The sequence below is a fragment of the Condylura cristata genome, unplaced genomic scaffold, assembly GCF_000260355.1.
Source record: "Condylura cristata isolate star-nosed mole 26May11 unplaced genomic scaffold, ConCri1.0 scaffold00018, whole genome shotgun sequence".
Lineage (NCBI taxonomy): Eukaryota > Metazoa > Chordata > Mammalia > Eulipotyphla > Talpidae > Condylura > Condylura cristata.
The window spans coordinates 21,043,342-21,066,873 of NW_004567119.1; the positions used below are offsets into that span (position 1 = coordinate 21,043,342).

General features: G+C 54.8%; 1 protein-coding gene across 1 annotated transcript in view; it reads left to right on the forward strand.

The window, feature by feature from the left end:
* The window catches only part of LOXL2 (lysyl oxidase-like 2), a 74,372-nt gene extending 51,579 nt beyond the window's left edge, over positions 1–22,793 (forward strand). Inside the window, exons 7-14 of the mRNA XM_004685225.2 lie at positions 3,694–3,845; positions 8,696–8,863; positions 10,467–10,629; positions 13,726–13,969; positions 18,620–18,735; positions 19,847–19,983; positions 21,734–21,845; positions 22,530–22,793. Coding sequence (XP_004685282.1) covers positions 3,694–3,845; positions 8,696–8,863; positions 10,467–10,629; positions 13,726–13,969; positions 18,620–18,735; positions 19,847–19,983; positions 21,734–21,845; positions 22,530–22,609 — 1,172 coding nt within the window. The 3' untranslated portion in view covers positions 22,610–22,793. The remainder of the gene's footprint in view (positions 1–3,693; positions 3,846–8,695; positions 8,864–10,466; positions 10,630–13,725; positions 13,970–18,619; positions 18,736–19,846; positions 19,984–21,733; positions 21,846–22,529) is intronic.
* The last annotated feature ends 739 nt before the right edge of the window (positions 22,794–23,532 follow it).

Here is a 23,532-nt window from a genome sequence, read left to right on the forward strand (position 1 = left end):
GTGCTGGCCTTGAAGCCTCATTGGATATCTTGTTACCTCCACCTGGCTGGGTGGGGCCAGCTCCCACATGCAATGTCAGGTCTCCCGGCAGAGGGTCTCCCCTTAGTCTTGGCTGTAGCTAGTCGATCAAGTGACCACACCTGTGTGAGGGGGCTGAAGGGCAAGGGCAGACAGGGAAGCTTCCTGGGACCTACTGCTCACCCTGCCACTTACTTGCTGAGTGACCTGACCAACCTTCTGGGCCTGAGATTCTTCACTCTCAACAAGGAGGCTGGATTCCTGATCTCTGAGGCTCCTTCTGCAGAATTAACTCTGGACCCAAAGTTCAGAATACTGCTCCAAGGCTGGGCATGGCTCTACCCCAGGGCCCTTGCTCCTGCCCCAGGCCTGTGGCCACCCAGACTCGGGTTTGTATAAAGTAGAAGAGTCAGGCCATAGTGCCGATGGGTAAGGCACTGTAGGCAATGCAGAAAATGGCCCACAATTCAGGAATAAGAAAAAACTGGGGTCACTAAAATGAGCCAGGAGCCCACAGGCACCACTGGGTGTGCTACCACTGGACACCCAGGCCAGTGCCCTTAAACGCGTCTCCCGGCCTGCGTGACTCACACAGAGCCGGGTGGTCAGGGGAGCGGCTGACAGCACTGGTTCTGCCCCGCTGCGCCCTGAGTGTGCCTGCTCTGCCTTCGGGGCCCGCACCCCCAGATGCCCGAGAGTCACTTAAGCCCACATCCTGCCCACCAGCAGGAGACTAACCAGCAATCAGGTGGAGTCTTAAAGCATGCAGCGCTTAGATTTAGCTCTCGCCTGCTAGCCCATAGTCTAGAAATCCATAAACATTCATGGAGTACTGTTTGCATAGACTCCTGGAGTGGAGATTTGACTTTTCCACAGATGTTTATTCATCATCTGGGAGCTTGAGTCAAGTGTGGGATAGAAGAAATAACCCCAGTCAAAAATAAATTACATGAACAAATAGAGGTGATATGTAAGAAGCAATGCTCACCATACTACCTGCCATTTTCCGAGCCCCCGCTAACCTGACATATAACGTCTCATTCATTCTTCATCATTCCACCTGCAAGGTAGATATCATTGCCTTTTCTACATAAGGAAGACAGAACCCAGGAAGTTCCCGGCACTTCCCAGGGAGACTCAAACACCAGCTCTATCCAAGCACAACGTTCTGCTCCTACCCAGACTAGCGATTCTCTGAGACGCGCCCGAATGAGATTCAGGAATAGCATGGCCATGTGGGTGCAGATTGCCTGCTTTGAATCCTGAATTCTCCACTGCGCCAGCTGCATCATTTTTGATCCTCCGATGACTCGGTTTAAATGAGTCAGTAGAATGTGTTTGGGACAAAACCTAACACACAGTAAGGACTCCATACATATTAGATATCACCACCACCATCACCGTCGTCACAACCATCATCCTTCTCCTCCTCCTCACGATCATCCCCAAGGTGGACGCCCTGTCTGGGCCCGTCTTAACCCGTGACATGTCCCTGCTTGCCTCGACGACTCTGCGTAGGACTTGTTTTCTCATAGCTTTTCCACTCTGAGTCCGGGGTCACTTCCAACCTTAGTCACTGATGTGTTTTTAAAAATTTTATAAAATCCCAAGGAATTGGAAATTCATACATGACGAAGCTTCCAAGGAAACGGAAACTTGGCTCTTAGCTCCCAAATGGTTGCTGTTGGAAGTGGAGTTTTGGCCTCTGTGAACCCAGAAACGTCTCCAGAAACTCCAACAGAGTCCTCCAAGTCACAGCCACTCCATCTTTCCCACTTTCCACATGATGTCATAAGATTCTGGGGAAGTGTCATGGTTTTGGGATTTTTCTCCAAAAACACCATGGCTCTTCTCAGCGGGACCTGTGTCTAATTCATCTGGAAGACTCCAACACCCAGCACAAAGGCTGCCATACAACCAGCACCCCGACATCAATAACATCCAATCAGATGCACTTACTACTTATAACTAGGCCCCAGGGGGGAACATGAAAGGCGAACAGACATGCCTGCCCTCGGGGACCTCCAGCCTAACCCCACAGACACTGAACAGAGCCGCCTGGGTGCCACATGACACAGGTGCACATGGCGGCTGCACAAGGGGCCACTAAGAAGGAAACTGGGGGGCTTCTCCAGGGTCACGGCAGCCGAACTGGGGGCTGAAGGAGAGCCAGCAGCTGGTGATCAGACCAGGAGGAAAGATCGCCCAGGGCCTGGCAGGCTATCCGGAGGCTGGATTTTACCCTTAAGTACAATGAGACGTCATTGTAGGGTTTTCACATGAGGAATGACAGGATTCAATGTGCATTAAAAACCCCTTGAGCGGCCATGTGGGAGTATTGTGGAAGAGGCGAGCAGGTGGGGGATGAGGGGCTGTTGCTGTCACCCCACTGAGAGAGAGAGCAGAGCTGACTAGTGGCACGTGGTGCAGGAACTGAAAACCAAACACCCCGAATGGGAGAGTGAGCAGGACAGGGTGTGGTGACCAACTGCACATCAGCAGAAAGGAGGAGGTGGGTGGCTCCAGAGATGACCTCTGGGTTCTGGCAAGAGCCACTGGATGGCAGAGGGACCTGCCATTTTCTGAGGCGGGGAGGGATGGCAGATAGGCCCACGGAAGGCCCTGCCGTGGCTACAGAGTAGAGAGGACAAACCCCACCCGCTCTTCCAGGAAGTTCATCCTGAAGAGTGACAGGCAAGATGGAACGTGAGGGTGAGGGCTGGCAACAGGAGACTAGTGCGTCTGCCAGCTGAGGGACAGGACCTGAAGGAGAGGAGGCTGGTGAGGGACAGGGGAGGGAGGAGCCTGTGGGTGGGCAACGCCCCAGACGGAGCCCCAGTGGCCAAGACTGGTCCTCTTGATGAGCCACACACAGGAGAGGTTTGTGAGCTGGGCTGAATGCTGCTCGGGCTGTGCATCTCTCCCCTGCAGCCAGCCGCTCTCCCTGGTCTCCCCGGCAGCAAGCGTCCCTCAGATCATGCCTGGATCCTCCGTCTGCCTCGCAGGGCCACCCTCCACCCTTGCCCACTGCCCACTGCCCAGCGGCATGCTTGGGTGTGGCCAGCAGAGCCTGGCTGAGACCAGAGGTGGAGCGAGGAAAGGGCCAGGTATTTATTCTCCCTACAGGGCCCCTGGGCCACTGGCTCCACATCCCCAGGGGTAACAGCTCTTAGCAGGTGCCACCTCCCTGCCCCCACAGCGGGAGTGGATCTGTGTCCCGGCTCCTAGGTCCTGTGCGCTGTGACTCTGTGATTCCCTGCACTCTGCCCACACCTTTATTTTAAAAAATCTCCCTATTCTAAATTAAATCATTCAGTTTAGCTATGTCAGCTGTTTCCTGTGGGGTCCCCGACTGTGCAGTGACTCCGACTCAGGGAATGTTCAGTGTGGGAAGGAACTGAGGTGTCTGCCAACCCAACTCCTTCAGTGCATGAGAAAACAAACATTCAGCGAGGCTGAGTGAGTTGGCCCATGTCATGCAAAAAAAAGCTAGTGGTAAATTGTTTTTGCTCTTACGGGAGAAGTGAGTCCTAGCTGTCTCCGGGGAGAAGAGGGCTGTTGAGCTTCGGAAGGAGGCAGCAAGGCGAGTGTCAAGGGCAGGACAGGTGTGTTCCTACTACCTGGGACCTTGCTAATTCTTGACAGTGTTCTTCATATGTTCATTTCCTTCACCAGGGATAGGACCCATCCACCTCAACGAAATTGAATGCACTGGAAATGAGAAGTCCCTCATAGACTGCAAATTCAATGCCGAGTCTCAGGGCTGTAACCACGAGGAAGATGCTGGTGTGAGGTGTAACATCCCTATCATGGGCTTCCAGAGAAAGGTGAGGACCCCGCACGTGACACTGTGTTGTGTTAGGCTGCTCCAGAGACTGCAAACCAGGTAGCTTCATGCTGCAGTTTCCAACAGGTGGCAAGGGGGAGCCCCCAAAGCATCCCAGCCCTGCTTTGAGAGCCCCCAAAGTGCTCAGGCCCTGCCTAGGGAGCTCTGAAATCCTGCAGACCCTGCTGGGTCACTGTTAACTGGCTTCTGTCCCTGGGACAAATGACGAGACAACACTCGGAAGCACCACTGCCCTCAGCGGCAGATGTTGGTCATCCACTGTGTGCTCCAGCCCTGGACTAAACTGGGATATGACCTCAGCTGCCCTTTCTGAGAGGCACTCAAGGTCTCAGCACCAGTGACGCAAAGGCCCATGCTAAGGACCCAGAGGATCCACAGTCACAGCAGTTCTGCAGACCACGCAGATGTAAGCTCAGTAGAGCCGTATTTGGGGTGGAAGACAGTGACTTGGTAAAGGGAACGAAAAAGGTAATTTAGCAGCATGACAGTCAGAGGAGCAGCCACCTCCCTTCCTGACAGGTTCTCCCAAACCTGCCTGTGTCCCCAGGCTAGGGGACACAGCCTTGCCGCTGCGATGACTTCCTCTCGCTGGGAGGTCTGTCCAGTCCCCCAGCAGCGCCCAGCAGAGCCCATGCATCTCTCCATTCAGCCAGCGTGGTCAGGCACCTTGCAGCGCCAGTACATGCTGGCAGGTTCAGAGAGCCTCTGAACTGTTTATTAAAGTGAGCAAATGTGAGGGCCCTCCCTGGTGGCAAGCAGTTAAAGCACAGTACTATGAAGCTAGCCACAGCCACAGCAGCACAAGTTCGATCCCCAGCCCGGAGGTGACCCACAAGGCGCAGCAGACCTCTCCTGACCCGCCCACCGCTCCCCTCAGCAGTGTGTTCAGCCAGTCTGCCTGCTCTGCTCCCCACTCTGTCACTGGTGAATCCTCTAACAGCCCCCACGCCACCCCCCCCCGCAGTTCTGGCCTGTACCCCAGTTCTTCTATGCATAAATAAATACATCTAAAAAATAAGCAAATGGGACACGTGGGGGTGCAGGGTGGCTCCCAAGTTAGGTCTCTGCTCTGACAGTGATTTTTGGCCTTGCTTAATGCTAAAGGCCTCTGCAGGGTCCCCTCTTCTTGTCATGCTGAGAGGATCCACCATAATATCTCATGCACTTCAGTGCCCAACAGGCAAAGATGGGAGCAGCAGCCCTCATCCACGCTGTGCTCTTGCAGTGGGTGAGCAGGAGCGAGGCCGCAGCCCATAGCCTTGGGGAAGGCCCGCCCTCTGGGATTGCTGGCCAACTCCCAGCGCCTAGAGTTGCAGGGCTGATGTGTCAGAGGTCCCGTATGCAGTTGCACATACCTGCTTCAGGTAGACTAGAGTTGGGTGGAGTGAGGTTTTCAAATCAAACCTAACCCAAGGAAAGTGAAGTTTCCAGAACTGTTTTGTGGTTGGCAGAGCAGAGCCAAGCTGTGTTGCCACCCATGCCATGACGTCCCCACATTCCCAGCCCCTCACCCTCTGCAGACATTCCAGGCTCCAGGGGGTAATTAGCACGAGTTAGAGTGTTCCCCTGGGTTTGCTGTTTCCATCTCCTGCGCAGGAAATGGGAACATCATCCGTGCAAGAAATGTCCTGGGGCTGTTCAGTGGTCTCGCCAAGTAGACCATAGGTGTCCCTGGGCGGCCCCATCCAGACACCCAAGTTTTACCCCTGTCTCAGCTTGCTGGGGCTGCTGTAACAAAGCAGCACAGTTGGGTGGCATAAATAATAAAAATGTTTTTTCTTATTCTGGAGCTGGAGGTCTAAGATCCAAGTGCTGGAAGAGTTCTTCTCCCAAGGCCTTTCTCTTTGGCTCAAAGATGGCGGCCCTCTTGCTCTGCCCTGACACAACCTTTATTCAGTTCACCCTCATGCCTAGTGTCTCTTCTTCTCCTGCAAGGACATTAGTGCGTGTAGATTAGGGCCCCTCCCATATGACCTCATTCACCCCTAATTACATCTTGAAAGGCCCCATCTCCAATCCAGTCACATTGTGGGGAAGGGTTTCAGCATGGGAATTTAGGAGACACATGACAACTACTCATTTACTAATTCCTTAGTTCATCGCTTGGAGAGGTCCGTTTTTTCCTCTGAAAATGAGGTGAGAGAGATGACTGCCAGCTTCCCACTCACGCCTGCTTTATTAGGAAATTGTCTTTGCTACTGAGTGGCTAATAAAGGTCACAGACTTGGAACTGGATAGTTTTGTCCACCCAGCCACAGAGCAGCCCTGTTTCTGTCACTGCGGGGAGAGAGGAGGCAAACCGGGAAGGCAGGTGGGAGTGGCAGGTGGGTATCTCAGAACGAGCCCACCCAAGGAACCGCCCTCTTGCTGACCCCCAGCTCACCTCTGAACTGTGGGGCTGGCCTTGGCTTGCCCAAGCCACTGTGTGGAATGTGAGCTGGAAAGCACCATGCTTCCTTCACATTAACATCTGGATTGAGTTACCACAACTGCTATCCCCAACTCCAAAATTAGGTGTGGGGCTGGCTAACCACAGCCTTATCAAAACACCGACAGCCTCGCCACACGCCACTGGCTAGGAGGGTTTCGTTTTCCCTGCGCGTGCTCAGAAAATTTCAGCTTCCTACACTTTTCGCTCCCTTCTTTCAAACCCTGTACTGCTGCCATTGAGAACCAAAGCAATAGGAAAAGGGAAATGTCTGGGTTGTTTTAAGAAACCTTGAGCAGGATTCACTGGCATCCTCATGCGGTGATGAGGTACAGCGGGTGCAGGCCAGAGGCTCCTGGCTGTTAAGACCGCCTAAAGCTTCCATTGGAGCTGATGTCAGAGGACCACGGAATTTCCAGAATTCTGGGGCCCCAGTGGGCCTGGCGGTGGAAAGCAGAGTCCAAGGCCATGTTAGAACTTCATGGCAGCTGCTTGTGACCTCCAGGCTTCTCTATAAATGAGAACACCTCCCCACCACCACCACCACCACCATGGACTTAAGTGCCTACTCCTGCCACAGAAGCTACTCCACGCCTACTCCTGCAAGAACCTGGGGTCGGCCTGGAGACTTGGGGAGGCCCCAGCTCACCACTGGCAACCACATTTTCCTTCCCCCAGAGTCAATGTGCAGCCACATTCATCACCCACAACCCCTGATACACCCATCTGCTTTAGAACACAGGCCTGTCTGCTCATCAAGACAGACATTAAATAGATTGTAAATCAGCTTAATTATAATCATCATAGCTGCTAAGAAGGAAATGAATAGGGAGCTCTAGGATGTATAAGTGGACATTGGTTCCAGTCAGAGGGAAGTGTCTCTGGGGATGGGATGAGAAAGATGAGCAGCAAGAGCCAGGCACGACAGCATCTGTGGACACGGCGGGCTCCCGGGCATGACTTACTGTGTGACATAGTCAAGAAAGTTAGGAAACCACAGAAAGAGAAAGAAGGCTCCCATGCCTGGCTCAGAGGTAATGGCGAAGGCCCTGGTGGCACAACGGGTTAAAACGCAGCACTATGAAGCTCTCCAAAGCTCTCTGCAGTCACTGCAACACAAGTTCAATCCCCGGCCAGGGAGGTGACCCACGTGGCGCAGCAGACCTCCTCTGTCTCGCCCGCTGCTCCCCTCAGCAGTGTACTTCATCCATCTGCCTCTTCTGCTCCCTATTCTGTCTCTGATGAATCCTCTCACCACCCCTGCACCTCTGGCCTGTACCCCAGTTCTGTGTGTATAAATAAATACATATTTTAAAAAGAGAGAGAGATAATGGCTGAGCGAGACATGATAAGGCTGAGGACAGAACAGTGGCTCTGAGAAGAAGCACATGAGTGGGTGTTCTCAAAGATGGATCTGTGAGCCCCAGGGGGGCAGCAAGAGGTAAGGAGGCCTGGTTTGTACCAGAGGTGACAGTGCCGAAGAGATCCAGGGAGCGGTGGGCTGGAGGAGAGCCAAAGAACTGGAGAGACTGGACAGATAAATCCATGGGACAGTTTGACAGGATGTGGGGACCAGAAGGGGACACCACATGCGGCCTAATTTCCGGCTTGTGTAACAGCATAGATTTGGGTGCAGCAGACTGTAGCTTCCAGGCCAAAGCCTGGCCCTGCCTCTGTCAGCACAGTGTCACTGGAGCACAGCTGTGCCTGACCGTTTATGCATTATCCGTGGTTGCTTTCACAACAGAGACCATACTGCCCACAAAACTCAAAATAGCTACCACCTCACCCTTCATGAAAAGTTTGCTTGCTCCCGGGGCAGATGTTTGCACCTTTATGAAAATGACGTAAGGGAGTGGTGGGGCCCGGGTTTCATGGAAGACTTGTCAAGTTCAGTTATGAGGATTCAAAGTGCCAAGTGAAACTGCCCCATAGTCATCAGAGGAAAGTTCTGGATGGAGAGGACAGTATGGGGCTGCAGGGGGAAGGGTGGGAAGATTGGGAGCCAGAACCCATGGAGCAGAGAGTATGGCTGGAGAAAAAGGGCCCAGCAAGGAATCCTGGGGACTTCTAACATGGTAGGGTCCCTTGACTGCATCTTCTCAAATGTCTGATTCTAAGAGCTGCCCCCCCCCCCCGCACTCCCCAGTGACAGGCTCATGGCGAGCAGGGAGCAGAGGCAGGTTGTGCTCAGGGCTCAGCAGGGTCATCATGGCCAGGCCCCAGGATGCCAGGAAAACCAGTATGTGAGACCTGTGGGTGCACAGGCAGCTCTCAGCCACGCTGTGGATCTGACTGTCCCCAGCTGGCCAGGTGGGCTTGGGGGGCGCAGGGCTGATGCCAGTCGAGGCGGAGCTCCCCTCCGACCCTCCCTGTGACCATGCCTTCCTTTCTGTTCACAGCTGCGCCTGAACGGGGGCCGGAACCCCTACGAGGGCAGGGTGGAGGTGCTGGCAGAGAGGAACGGGTCTCTCGTATGGGGGACAGTGTGTGGTGAGAACTGGGGCATTGTGGAGGCCATGGTGGTCTGCCGGCAGCTGGGCCTGGGGTTCGCCAGCAATGCATTCCAGGTAAGAAGTGGCTCAGACCCCACGTTCCATCCATCTTTACTCGGTCCCCATTTTCCCTGACCTTCAGCCATCTCGGAGGTAGACAGCATAGTGCCCAGGACCAGGACGCAGGAACCTCCTCCTGGCCTCCCTTCTGCCCCTCTCTTTTCTCCCATAGGCAGGCCATGACCCCCTCATCCACCTGCAGTTTCCCCACTGCAGAATGAGGGTCCCCTCAGCACTGTGCACCTGGGCTGGAGACTGACCCTGGGGTGTCCTGATGCACCTGTTTTAGAGGGAAGTGACTCAGTCCTCCAGGGCCAAGCAGCCTGCCCAGTCCGAGGCCTGGCCCCCCAGTTGCTTTGGATGGACTACATTTCCCAGCCAGCAGCCATGCTCATGCATGCTCCTGATGATGGGCCAGGGAACCCCCAAGTCTTGTCTGCAGCCCTGGTCACATCAGCTGTGGCCCTTCCTTGGAGAGCAATGCGGTGGAGGCTAGGTGGGTCTGAACAACAGCAAAAAAAAAAATCATTGCCATTTGGACCTTATACCCTGAGGGAACAGTGCACCCCCAGAGTGAAACATGGGATGGAGGAGGCTTGGGGTCTGTTCCCAACTGCACCCACCAACTATGACCAGCAGGCACTCTCTGAGCCTCCAGACTCCTCCCTGTAACAGGAACACACAGTCCCATTCCTCAGCATCCAGGCTCAACACTTTTCTAAGCTTCTCACAGAATAGGGGTGGCCAGAGCCCCTCACCTGACTTTGCTATCCCAACTCCCACTGCTGTCCCCAGGGCCCCAGGGCCCAGCTTGGGAGAGGGGCTTCTTAGGGAGCCATGAGGAACACCTTGCTAGCCGGGCCACACGTGTCCCCACCTGACAGGTGGCTCTAGAGGAGGTGCCGAGACCTGAGCATGCACCCAGGAGGGCCTGACACTGCTGCCCGTGACCCTGCGAGCTCAGCTTCCCAGGCCAGGGAGCATCGCACCCTGCTCGCCGATTCCCGAGGGGAGTGGGAAACAGTGCTCCTTAGCAGAACACCTGCTAAGCCGTTTTTGTTCCCTGCAGCTTTTTCCTAAAATACCTCAGCCTCAGCTGGGGACATGACATAGCTCTGCACCTGATGTCAGTTCCAAGCCTGCCCTTGCTTCCACCCCCCAGTCCCTTCTCTGGGCTCCTGTCTCTCTGGAGGGTGAGAGGTAGAACAGAACCAATTAGGGTGGAGGATGGTGGAGACATTTTTTGCTTTCCTGGCATTTGCCAGTGTCTTCGTGGAGCACCGTGTTGAGGATTCTAAGCTCACATCCAGGCTTAGAGGAAAAGTGCAATCACTGGGCTGGGCCCGGAGGTGGGCAGCAAGAACTGCCATGCACCCTTTACCACGGCCTCAGCTGCCCCTCCCAAGGTCAAGTGCCAGGGGGAGAAGACCTGGATTCTCACCCGCTCTACCAGCAACAAGCTGCATGAGCTGGACGGCGACTCTGCCTCGCTAGCTCCAGCTGAAAAAAGAGGAGCATAAAACCTTGGGGTTTTTTCCCTTTGGTTTAAAGTTGATAAATACGAGAAAGCGAAAATTCAAGTGATGTACCGGCTGTTTCTTTGTGTTGGCTTGTCCAGGAGACCTGGTACTGGCAGGGAAACATCTACGCCAACAAAGTGGTCATGAGCGGCGTGAAGTGCTCAGGCACGGAGCTGTCCCTGGCCCACTGCCGGCGTGACGAGGACGTGGCCTGCCCCCAGGGCGGGGTGCAGTACGGCGCTGGAGTGGCCTGCTCAGAAAGTGAGTCTCTGGGGCTCGTCTCCCGGCCTCCCGCCGGCTCAGGGCCTGCACCTCACTGGCCACACCCTTCAAGGTCCCAGGCTTCTGCCATGAGCTGAGCAAAACCTGAAAGCAGAGACCAGAGAAGCGGAGGCGAGAGCAACTACCTGCACCCCAACATAACACTGCCCTCTCCCCGGAGATTTTTGCCTCCTATCTCTGCTCATCATTCAGGAAACAACTAAAATGACCCCCCAAAGCTGGTCCCTTCCCCTTACGGTTCACACTGTGTGCCCCTTGTTGCTCCTTTAAGCTCTTATTAATAGTCATCAATCACTGGGCTGAGCCCGGAGGTGGACGGCAGGAGCTGCGGGTACCGCCGGCCGTTCCTGCCATGCACAGCCTCAGCTGCCCCTCCCAAGGTCAAGTGCCAGGGGGAGAAGACCTGGATTCTCACCCGCTCTACCAGCAACAAGCTACATGAGTTGGACAGTGACTCTGCCTCAGCTAGCTCCAGCTGAAAAAGGGGGAGCACAAAACCTTGGGGTTTTTAATTACAACTGAAATGAAGTAACTCATGGAGCTTGTCTCTGTCTCTTCAGCTGGAATAGAAAGTCTGCCTTGGGGCGCTTCCAGAGAGCCCAGAGCAGTATTCACTGTGACACTCAGCCAGTGGGGGGTGAATGCAGGCCTCCAGGAGCACAGCTCCCAGGCCACCGGAGGAGTGTTGACCACATTCCCTTAAGGCCCCAGACCTAGGGGCAGACTGACCTTTCAGAAAGCAGAGGCCCCCTGCAGACCCCTTTTGCTCAGTTAAGCAGAGGGACTGTGTATTGGGTACAGACAGCCCAACAACGAGACTCACACAACACCCTCCAGAAACTGGCGCCCGGAACACGCCAGCAATGTTGCGTCCAGACCTGTGCTAGGAGAGGAGCTACTTCTCAGAGTGGGAGCCACCCCATGTCCACTCCCAGCCCCACCGCCATCACATGCCCCTTCACATGCCCTTGGATTCCACACTGAGCCCCTTGGGTGGCCTTGCTGCTACCTGCTGCTGTCTGTGGCACTGAGAACCCCCTGTGCCACAAGCCACAGTAAAGAAGTCAGGGCCATATGCAACATATTTGTGAATTCAAGTGTTCTGGTGTATGCCCCAAATCTCATTTTTATTTTTATTTTATTTTATTTTAATTTATTTATTTATGCATACAGAACTGGGGTACAGGCCAGACGTGCAGGGGCACCAGAGACAGAGTGGGGAGCAGAACAGGCAGATCAACAAAATACACTGCTAAGGGGAGCAGGGAGCGGGTCAGGAGAGGTCTGCCACGCCATGTGGTCACCTCCGGGGCAGGCAAGGATCAAACTCATGCTGAAGTGGCTTTAGCTTCTTAGTGTTGTGCTTTAACATGCTGCGCCACCAGGGAGGGCCCCGAATTTCATTTTTAAAGAATACTTATGGTTAGTCCTTTTGTAAAGAAGCTAAATCTTCTGATACACTTGTTTAGTAAACAGAGATTGCAGCAGCATCTCTTTTTTTAAATTTTATAACAGTTTATTTTTACATCATTTTGTAAATTTTTTTTTTTCACCTCAATTGTAATCCCCGCGGGCTTCCCATCACCATGTCACCCGTGTGCCATCACCATAGTCCCATGCTCTTCCCTCCCCTATTTTTTTTTTTAAAGATTTATTTATTTGTACATACAGAACTGGGGTACAGGCCAGAGGCTCAGGGGCGGTGAGAGGCTTCACCAGAGACAGAGTGGGGAGCAGAACAGGCAGATCAACGAAGTACACTGCTGAGGGGAGCAGCGGGCGGGTCAGGAGAGGTCTGCCACGCCATGTGGTCACCTCCGGGGTAGGCGGGGATCGAACTCATGAGGAAGTGGCTTTGGCTTCTTAGTGCAGTGCTTTAACCCGCTGCGCCACCAGGGAGGGCCACCCCCCTATTTTTGATCCCATCCCCCACTCCACCCCCACAAAATGTCTGTGGTATATGGCTGTTCATTATTCTTATTATTTTCTCGCCTGGTCCATTATACTCCTGCTATGAGTGCAGCAGCATCTTTTTAATACCTATTATGTGCCATGGACTAATTGAGTAAATCAAGCTGGTTTCAAAAGATGCATCTGGGGAAGATTTGTGTTTAGAGGCACCATATAGGTTGAAACTGAAAGAACCTTTTAAGAAGGTAATTTGGCAATACGTATCAGAACCTTAGAAACAGGCACCCCCAGCTCTCCCTGGTAGCACAACAGGTTAAAGCCCGCCACTGTGGAGCTCTCCTCCGCCAGGGAACTGAGACCTCTCCTGACCCGCCCGCTGCTCCCCTCAGCAGTGTACTTCATCTTATCTGCCTGTTCTGCTCCCCACTCTGTCCCTGGTGAATCCTCTCACCCAGACCTATACCCCAGTTCTGTAAGCATAAATAAATCTTAAAACAAACAAACAAACAAACAAAAAAAGGCAACCCCTCTTCCCAGCAATGTCACTTCTAGAAATTTATCCTGCAGAAATAGTTACATACACATAATTACTACGAATGTTGATCACAGCTTTATTCTTAACTGTGAAAAATTCCAAGCAACCAATGAATCTAAAAATATGAGATAGGGTGATTTTTTAAAAAATATTACATATCCATGAAGTGAATGTTGTAATGAATATTTACTGTCAAGGAAATACGCCAAGATATATTTAAGGGAAGCAGAATTAGCAGACTACATACTTAAAACATGAATCTATATACAGTATGACATACGTTGGAACATAGATATTTATCATTCCCAGAAGAGTCAGGCTAAGGTAAAGTTCTCTTTCTCTGTGAGCAGCACAGTGTTATGTTGTTTGCTTTTCATTACATAAAATCTCTATAGTCACTTAAAAGTAGGGTTCCCATAGCCCTCCCCCTGATTCCACATTTGTCCATTTGCTCTGATACTACAGAGGTGTCAGACCCTCGGGGAAGGTGGGGAAGGTGAGGACTGTTCCCCCAGGCAGGGTAGACCCTTGGAACTTGTTCTAGAAGGTGGAGCTAGGCAGGGGTGGGGTTGTCCCAGCTCAGGAATTAAAAGCAAATACTTATCACAACACCACGTCTCTCTTCCCAGCTGCTCCTGACCTGGTCCTCAACGCAGAGATCGTCCAGCAGAGCACCTACCTAGAGGACCGGCCCATGTTCATGCTCCAGTGTGCCATGGAGGAGAACTGCCTCTCCGCCTCGGCCGCCCAAGCCAGCCCCACCACCGGCTACCGCAGGCTCCTCCGGTTCTCCTCCCAGATCCACAACAACGGCCAGTCGGACTTCCGGCCCAAGAACGGTCGCCATGCGTGGATCTGGCATGACTGCCACAGGTAAGCCCTCTCCTTCACCACCACCAAGGTGCCCCGGCAACTGCTTGCAGGGCTGAGCTGGGATTCAGAAACACAGGGTCACCCAGAGAGCTGAGAGGCCACCCAGTCCTGCAGCCAGGGCCTGCTGCGTGGGAGGGAGCAAACACTGCCCACTTCTCGGCGCCAGCCACAGGGAGCCTCACGTTCACGGCAAATGGAGTGTGACTTCTCCAAGATACCTGAAGGTGGGGTGGGCACAGGCCTCGACCCTGCGGACTGCAAAGTGTGTGCCCTCTCCGTTACTTCCACTGTGTCCATCAGAAACCTGCCTCTGGCCACTTCCGTCTATCAGTTTATGACCTGGTCACAGTCAAAGCAGTTTTGGATAGAGTGTTCAGTCCATTTCAAAAGGTCTGTGATAGAATTTCAGGGCCCTGATTTTCCTCGACCAGTTCTGTCTGTATGTTCTGAAAGTCCTAATCAGTCAGAGTTTTGGGGGTGGGAGGAAAGAGCAAGACAGGAGTCGTGAGCATCCTGGCCTGAATTCCTGAGGGGCCACGGGGTGGGGCCTGGCCTGGCGGCTGACGCTGCCTCCGAGGCTATAAGTAGAAGATAATTGCATCTCTGCCCTCCGAATAAAGGTGCGCCCAGACATCACATGTGCTTGCTCTGAAAGGGATGGCCGGTTTAGGAAAACACAGGGTGACCTCAGGGAAGTGTTTCCTCCGATCGGCGGCCCCACCCCACCCTGCTCTTCCTGTGGCCTCTTACTTCTTTAGTTACAGATGGTCCAGTCACTGTGAGGGAGGATGGGCAGAGAAGAACACGCTCAGCATGTAATGCTTCAGGCCTGTGAAGCAGGCCTGGTCTGTGACTGAGCACCCATCATGGTCAATAGAGCCCAAGGAACATAAAAGGGGTCCCCCGGCCCCCAGTGTTCTGTGCGAGGCCTTTCAACAGGGCCCTGGCTCCAAACCTCTTTAGGGATCCTTTGGGAATCTGATGAAAGCTAGTCCTTCCTCCAATTTAAAAAAAAAGGTTTCTAGATTTAATTTCCAATTTCAGCAGATTTATAACACTCTGAAGTCTATGTGCAGAGCCAAAGTTGAGAATCATGGACCAAATCAGTGTGAAAGGGAAAAACGACTATTCCCAATTTATTGTGATGCTCCAATGAGGAACAGAGCTGAATTTTAAAAGCCCTAAGGTGAAACACAAAGATGTACTCCCTTGGGGCTGCTCCTCACCAACCCAACGCCAAGGAAAAGGCCCCAGCATCAGCGTCACGCGCGCTCACACGCTTTGGGCCACTCACACGCAGGGGGCTGGTGTGGCTGGGCCCTGGTGCAGGCGGACACTGGGCAGCCCTGCCCCACCTGGTGTGCCCCAGCTGAGTCCCGGGGCTTGGGGGAGGCGCTGGGAGCAGGGAGGTGGGCACAGGTGCACAGGTGCAGTGTCTCAGTCAGGACACACTGCTACATTGGGGAGACTCCTGTGTGCGGTGCAGCCCCCATGTTTGAGGAAAGCCCCCACACCCCACGCATTGTGGGGCCTTCATGGGCCAGTTTTGGGCCCTGATTACAGCTGATTTTGCAACCTGAACATAGGAAAGGGTGGGGTAGCCCCTTCCGACACTGGGGAACATCCCCAGTAGTCTCTGAAATGGGGACTGAGTGCTGTCCCAACCTCAGCAGAAAGCGGCCTGGACTGTCCAGTGTGGGGCACCAGGATCATGTGGGGGTGTGGGCATCTCTGGAGTGTGCACTTGTTCTCAGACTGAGGATTTCGATTGGGCCTTAAAAATAACAAAGGACATAGCCAACCTCCCACCCACCTTTGCAGTCATCCCTGGTTTCAGTGACCTTTGTCCAGGGCGAGGTCATTTTCATATTTCTGAGAGCATGTACAGGTGTCAAGGAGGTGCCCCTGGGCTCTAAGTCAGCCTGCTGGGACGAGTGGCCCCAGGGTGATGCCACTGATGCCCAAGAATTAGTAAAGCCAGGAGGCTCCAGGAGGGACCCAAGCGAGCTAGAGTAGGGAGGCTCCAGACCAGCTCTCTCCCTCCTGTGTTTGCAGGGGAAAAACGAGGCTTAGATCAAGTCCGCAGGAAGCAGCAGGAGAGGGAAAAGGTCAGCCTTACAACAGGCCGTCTGTGGGCTGTGTCTGAATATTATTTAGACAGCAGGACATAAACCTACTTCTCTTCAGTCTTTCCAGCCGGTAAACATGGTAACATAAGCCCCGCTCTGAAGACACAGCCATGTTTTAGGCAGTGAGTCAGACCTCATGTCTCATCCTGCCCCTTCGAGGGGCCAAAATACTCCTTCAAAGTCATCGCTTCAGCGGCCACAGAGTGCGTCCTTGTGAGCGCTCAGTGGCCCTGGCTCAGTGTCCTTTTCCCCAGAAACATGAGTGACCTGGGGGAAGCCCAACTTAGGAACTTCCGGCATTATTTTTAGAACAAGCAAACACAGGAGGAAGGGGAAAGAGCCTCTGACTTCCCCTTAGGAGGCCTACCGGCTCAATTCCCCTCTTCACTCTGCCTCACTGCCCGTGTTCCAGGGGAGGGCCTGGGCCTGTTCTGCAGCCACCCCAGCCTGAGAGGGTCACCCACACCCCAGGTGTTGTGGGGCCTCTGAGGGCCAGTTTTCGGCCCTTGTTACAGCTGATTTTGCTGCCCGAACATGGGAAAGACAGCGCCCTCCCCCGCGCCCCCCCACACACACACACTGGGAAACACCCCTAGGAGTCTCTGAAATGGGGATGAGCACTGTCCCAATGATGGGGGGGGTGTGGGCATCTCTGCAATGTGCACTTGTCCTCAGACTGAGGGTTTCAATTGGGCCATCAGTTCTCGCAGATGAAAGATAAGCCTAGAGCCTTCCGTAGATTTTTACAGGCTTCAGTAGATTTTTAGTGCTGACGCGGACAGGCCGGCTCACTGCCAGCTTTTCTCTCGTGTCCTCCGTCCTGGCGCACAGTGATGCTGCCCTTTGAGCGCCTGCCCCTCAGCACAGTGCCCACCCTTGCACATGCGCAAGCCCTGTGCTCTCCGGGGCCAGGTGTCCATAATCCCACAGCCACGTCCCTCAACCCCGGGCATCCACACAACCTGGGAGGCCTGCAAGACCGCAGGTGCCCACGGTAGAAACTAGTGGTGGGGAGGCGTAAAAAGCTTGATTTTAACTCATTCACCCAGTAAAGCCTGAGGCCAAGGCCGGAGGGGAGGGAGGCAGGAAGTTGGAAATACCAGGAGTGCAGCTGCCTGCAGTGGGGATATCAACACAGACTGCCAGGAGTCCTCAGAAAGCCAGTGTGTGAGTGCTGGCCCTGGCCGCCCCCTGGGGGGCATGTCTCCACCCCATCCTTTGTGTCCCCCACAGCGTGGTGGCTCATTCCCTCTTTCCTGAAGGACTCCAGTCTACAAAAGCTGCTCCCCTCTACTCCCTTTCATGGCACCTGGTTTCCCACTTTCCCAAACAGCATCGTCACAGCAACTGCAGACACTGTGACACACATTAGCCACGTCTCCCTTTGATTGTTCCGAACCAAACACATCCCTTTCCAGAATCTGCATCTGTTCTCAATTCCCCGCTAGTAAAGAGACGCTAGTAAAGAGACGGACACCGATCCTGTAAACAGCCAGGCTGGCTGGGCAGCCAGGTTGCACAAGCTGCCCTCCTCCCCTCAGCCCACAGGGAAGGCCTACCCTTCTCCCCAGGCCCCCTCCTGAGAATGACTCACCCCCCCCCACCTTCCACAGTGCCTCTGGAGCTGTCTTTCCCCCCTTGTTTAATGGCTTAACCTGCTGCTCCAGCTGAAGGTCTGAGGCCCCCCCTCCCCAGGCTGCAAGTGCTTATGGGGCCTGAAGGTCCCCTCCTGATTTGAAGGGACCCAAGCCCCCCATTCTCCCTGCACTCCCGCTGCTCCCTTGCTCCAGACTCCTGCCCCTTTCTCTTCTCTTCCCTCCCCTACCACAGTCCCACTTTATAAAGTTTCAAAAACTGGTTTTATTAGTCTGCGGAAAGTGTACCAAACAGGAAGGGGCAGGGAGAACCCTAGCACTCAGGAGAGCTGTTAAAAGCACTTACTAGGGGTCTCCCTGGGAAAGCAAGGGGTTACAGTGCAACACTGTGAAACTATCTGCAGCCACTGCAAAGGCAAGATCCCCCAGCAGGCCAGGGAGCTGACCCACAGGCCAAGGCATCTCCTGTCCCGCCTGCTGCTCCCCTCAGCAGTGTACTTGAATCAATCTGCCTATTCTGTTCCCCCCTCTGTCTCTGGTGAATCCTCTCACCACCCCCCAACCCTGATCTGTACCCCAGTTTTAAAAAAAGCACTTATTAAAAATATCTTCCTTGGTTGAGCTTATTGCACGCCAGGTCCTATGCACATTACTTCATCCCACCAATTCCTGTGACACCTGTGGGACACTGTGACTATTCCCTGAGCTGGTGAGAGCTGAGGCCTCCAGGGGGGTGTGGCCTCACACCCTCACTCACAGCACACGTGTGGTTTGGTTGCTGCTCCTGCTCTTCTCTTCCCTTATCCCTGGCAGCCACCCCTTTGCATCACCCAGCTGAAGGAGGCCCAGAGGCAAAGTGCCTGGCGGCTGTTTGCAGGAGGCCGTTGCTCCAGAAACGTGACTTCAGGTGCTTTCTCTGCTCCCAGGCACTACCACAGCATGGAAGTGTTCACCCACTATGACCTGCTGAGCCTCAATGGCACCAAGGTAGCAGAGGGCCACAAAGCCAGCTTCTGCTTGGAGGACACAGAATGTGAAGGAGGTACCTTGTGGGGGTGGGGGGTAGGGGTGACCTCAGGCCGACTCTAGTGCGCCCATAGTTGAGCCCCTGACCCAGCTCCCAAGTCTGACGCTGGACTGTCACCTGGCCTGGATGACCTTCACGTGACCTTTCTCTACCAGGGCCTTCCACAGCTACAGCATGGGGCTGGCGTGTGGGTAAGCCTGGCTACAGAGGCACCCGGGTTCCCCCAGTCCTGCTGACTGTGGGTCTGCAGGCTCCCAGGAGAGGCCTGGGCCTGGGTCAGGCTTGGGCCTGACACACTGTCCCTCCTACTTGGCAGCCATGAGGGTGGCAAGTACCCAGCCCCACAGACTCTTCCTTTCACGGGCTCCAGTGACACCCTCTGAGATTCCCAAGCCCTCTGGACTCCCCCAAACAGAGGCCAAGATCCGCCCATAGCGAGTAGACACCTACACTGTGATCCCCCTGGCACGCCTCCAGCTGTCACTGGGTCCTTTAAGGAGAGACACGTGGATTCTTCTTGGTAAAGCCAGTGTTTAGAGGAGAGCGCAGACATGGCAACCTCTCAACAAATGTGTGGTCAATTAGTCACACGGCCTTCCCTGACACGCCACCAAGCCACACCGCAAATGGGTTTGGAGCACCCACTTTGTGCCAGGCAAGCAGTGAGCCAGTAAAGGGCAGAGACTTCTCACCCAAGTGTACTGGGAGTGCTGATTCTCCAGAGGACACAAGATGGCCCCCCAATTAAGCTGAAGCGGAAATACCAGAGCTTCTGCAGATACATCTGTGCTATGTGCACAGGCTGGTGACTTCTGGGGAAGGTCAGAGAGGGCCAGCGCGATCAGGCCTCATGGAGGGGCCTTGCCCAGGGCTGAAGGGAAGAAAGGGGTTGTGTGGGGAAGCCCACGCGGGACTTCACTCACTAAGAGCAGGTCAGAAACCCTTGTAGTGGGGATGCGGCGCTGAGCCCAGGTGCCACAGAGGTCGGGGACCCTCCCTTGGGGCGGGACTGTCAGCCACCCAGCAGGGTGCCTGTGGCCCATGGGAGAATGGCTTGGGCAGAGCGAGGGACTGTGGGCAGGGCCTGGGTGCTGGGAGCCTGTGCTGCCCTTGTGCCTGTCTGCAGACATCCAGAAGAGTTACGAGTGTGCCAACTTCGGGGAGCAGGGCATCACCATGGGCTGCTGGGACGTGTATCGCCATGACATCGACTGCCAGTGGGTGGACATCACTGATGTGCCGCCTGGAGACTACGTGTTCCAGGTGAGCAGAGGGGAGTGGATGCCAGGCCCTGCGGACAGGAGGAGAGGCCACTGCAGCCTTCCTGACATGCACACTGCATTCAGTTAATACCTGGTGCTTGCAAATCACCATGCATCTGCGGTCAGATCTGGTGCCCAGGCCAGAAATATATCCCACAGACTCAAGGCAACGTTCCCCATTAGCATCCCAGCACTCTCCCCCTGCCTTGACCTGTGCTGTCAAGCTGAAAGCAGCTGCATAGAAAGCCACTCACTGGCAAATGTTTGTGACTTCCCTCTCCCAGAAGCCTGCCTCATAAAAGATGTGCAGAGTGGACAGTCTTCAAGACAGAATAATGAATATCATAGTGGTAGAAAGTCAGGGTTCAGGGAAGAGTGCCTGTGTCTGTGGGGACCTCTCAGGGCCCCTGCTTACCCTGTCCAAGTAGAAGACCAGCCCTGGGCAGAACAGGGGGCCTCGGCCTCCCACCATCCTACACACAGCTGTGTGTTCCCACCTGGGCGCTGACTGGTAGGAAAGACCAGGAGGCCCCTAACCCCAGGCTCCTTCTGGTACACAGGTGTATTCCTGCTGCAGAGACTTCTTTGCCTTCTCATTTTCCCCACACCCCACCCAGCTTGCTTTTAAGCTTGCTCATTAGGGTGGCAACGTGGGTGACCAGCTATGTGTCGTTCCACCCTGACTGCTTTCCCAAGGGGGCATTTAGCCAACCTGGGGACATGGTCCCCACCCTACACACAGCTCTGGGAGGAACCAACACCTGCAGACAGCTGGCCACAGTGGGGCTTTGAAAGTTTCCCTGTACAACTTCAGAGGCTGAACTCAGACAGCCACAGACTCTTGCAGCCACACACCATGACCACACGTTCCAAGAGACCCAAGGGCAGAGAGCTCCTTATTTGAAACACGAGTGTGTCTCTAGGCACTCCTGGGCCACAGCCAGAGCAGGTGTGGCAAGCAGAGCCATACGTGGGCCGCCCAGAATGGCAGGTGTTGGGCAGGACCCAGACCAGCTGCCCCATCACCACTCTCTAGGGCAGCCCTTGGCCGCAGGCCAAGCCCCTCCAGAGGCAGCAGGTCCTGAAAGGCCCATAACACATGCCCTTTGAACTCCTGCCCTCTGCCCCGGGGGTGACTTCCTCTCTTCACACCCCCACCTTCCTTTTCTCTCCCCCAATATTCCCTTTCTGTCACAGAATTCCTCCCCACATGGTGACCCTTCTTATCCCTGCTCCTTCGGGCTACACCCTCTTAGCTGGGGCAACACAGAGAAAGGGGTGCACAGGGTGGGGGCTGTTTCCTGTGGAGCCCAGGCAGGAAGGGCTTGAAGAGGCTGAGAGCAACACCAGGGCCCAGGGAGCCGTCCTCCCACTCACACACCAAGCGCCATCTCCTCCCACTTCACACGCTCTGCTCTCCAGCCCCTCCTAACTCCCATCAGCAGCCTGTTCTGTGGCTCCCAGACCCCAACTCCTGTTTCTCTATCAACCTCAAGCCTCCCAGGACACCAGGACACATACCCCTTTGGGGGGCCTTCTTGGTAGAGGGTGTATATGTGAAGAACACAGGGTAGGCCTTGGCCCTGTGCCTTGCTGGTCTCTAGCCAGTTGTGCCCTCAGCAGCTCTTGGCACAAGAACACCCGGCTCTGGAGGTGGGGCTGGTCTCGGGGCCCTGGTGGCAGGTTGTCCCCCACCCACTCCCCCTCCCCAGATAGGTCTCTCAAGCTCCTCGGGCTCACTTCTCCCCCAGGTTATCATTAACCCCAACTATGAGGTCGCCGAGTCCGACTACACCAACAACATCATGAAGTGCAGGACCCGCTATGACGGCCACCGCATCTGGATGTACAACTGCCACATAGGTGAGGCAAGCACCCCCTGCCCCCCCCGCGCTGCCACCCCAGCCTGCCGGGCTCCCCACAGCCTACCCTGCAGGAGACAGGAGCTGCCCTACTTTCTCGAAGAACGGAGCAGCTTCCTAGCTTGGAAGGGGCAGGCGTGCAGCCGGCCTCCCGTTTTCACAAGCGGACACCTCAGGCCTGGATGGAGGCTGGGTTTTCGCAGCCAGCTCACCAAGGAGCTGGGCGAGGGCGGCACATACCCAGCCGGCAGGGCACAAACCCCGGAGTTATTTAAGACCTGGAACTGAGGCCACCACCTCATTGTGCATGTGACCTCAAAAATGTGGGCGTCAGCAATTTGTGGGCTGTGCGGGAACTAAAAGCTAACGGGCCACTGCTGGTTCTGGTGCCCAGCAGAGACTTCTTGCATTTACCACCTGAGGAGTAAAATGGGAGGCAGGATTTCTCTCCTGCCATTGAAGCGACAGGCCTGAGTCTTGGCCGAGAGAAAGGCATTCTATGCCATCTCTCCCTCACTGTGCATTAACAGAGCAACGTGACTTGTGCCCAGCCCCAGACATGACCAGCCCCTAGCTGCTGCCCTGGTGACTTCACGAGGGCCCTGGAGCTGACAAGGGTCACTCTATCCTGGCAGGGGCTAAGCATCCGCCTGGACAAACTCTCTTCCTAATCCCCTGTCCTCAGGTGGGTCCTTCAGTGAAGAGACCGAAAAGAAGTTCGAACACTACAGTGGACTCACAAATAACCAGCTGTCTCCGTGGTAAAGAAGTCGACACGGTCACCTGCTTCAGACCACCGAGCAAGTGCCTCCCCCAGCAAGTGCAGTCTGCCCGATGCCACGCCGGCCCTGCCCAGCCCAGGTCTGCCCCTTCTCCACCCACGCAGCCTCACCCAAGCTCGGAGGAAGCCTGTTCTGGACATTTCCTGGGGGTGGCTGCCTTGCATGTGGTGCTGGGGTGGGGGGGTGGGGGCCGGGGCTCACCCCCAGGGATGTGGGGACAGGCCGTCTTGCCCAGGACCCCAGGGCCAAGGCTGTCATCAGCTTGTCCCATCCACACCACAGCCTGCCCTGGAAATGACACCGCCCACCCAGCCACCACAGATGAGGAGGCCCTTCCTCTCGAGTTACATGTTGGCAAATGAGAGCATCAACCCCCGGCTGTCCGGCGGTTCCATTTCTCCTCCTCATAGGGCCTCTCCAGCAAACTTGAATATCTAGACTCTTCCAGTTAAACAAACTGCCTCTATTCAGCTCCATTTTACTCACATGTACGAACAGGTGAGCTCAGAGTTGGCACTTTACCCCTGTCCCCAGCTCCTACCTTTCAAGATAGCGCGATTGTATTTTCAAGACTTTGAAACACAAGGTGTTTTCCATGGCATTTCATGTTGGGCATCTGGGCCTTTGAAAGTATAGCTCGAAAGCAAAAGCGACTCATCTTTTCTGCTCCAATTGTGGGTAACTGATCAGCGGTGCTATAACCACAGTCCTGGGCGATGGGGACACTCATCGAACACCATGCATCACCATGGACACTTACACATACTTGAAACTTCCAATAAAAGACTTATGATACGCATCTGTGTTTCACTGGAGCCCCTGTGCCAAGCCCTCGATCAGCAGGGGTCCCGTGTCATTCGGGAGTGTTGACACCTGCAGAGGGGATTCACGGGCATCTGGCGGGGG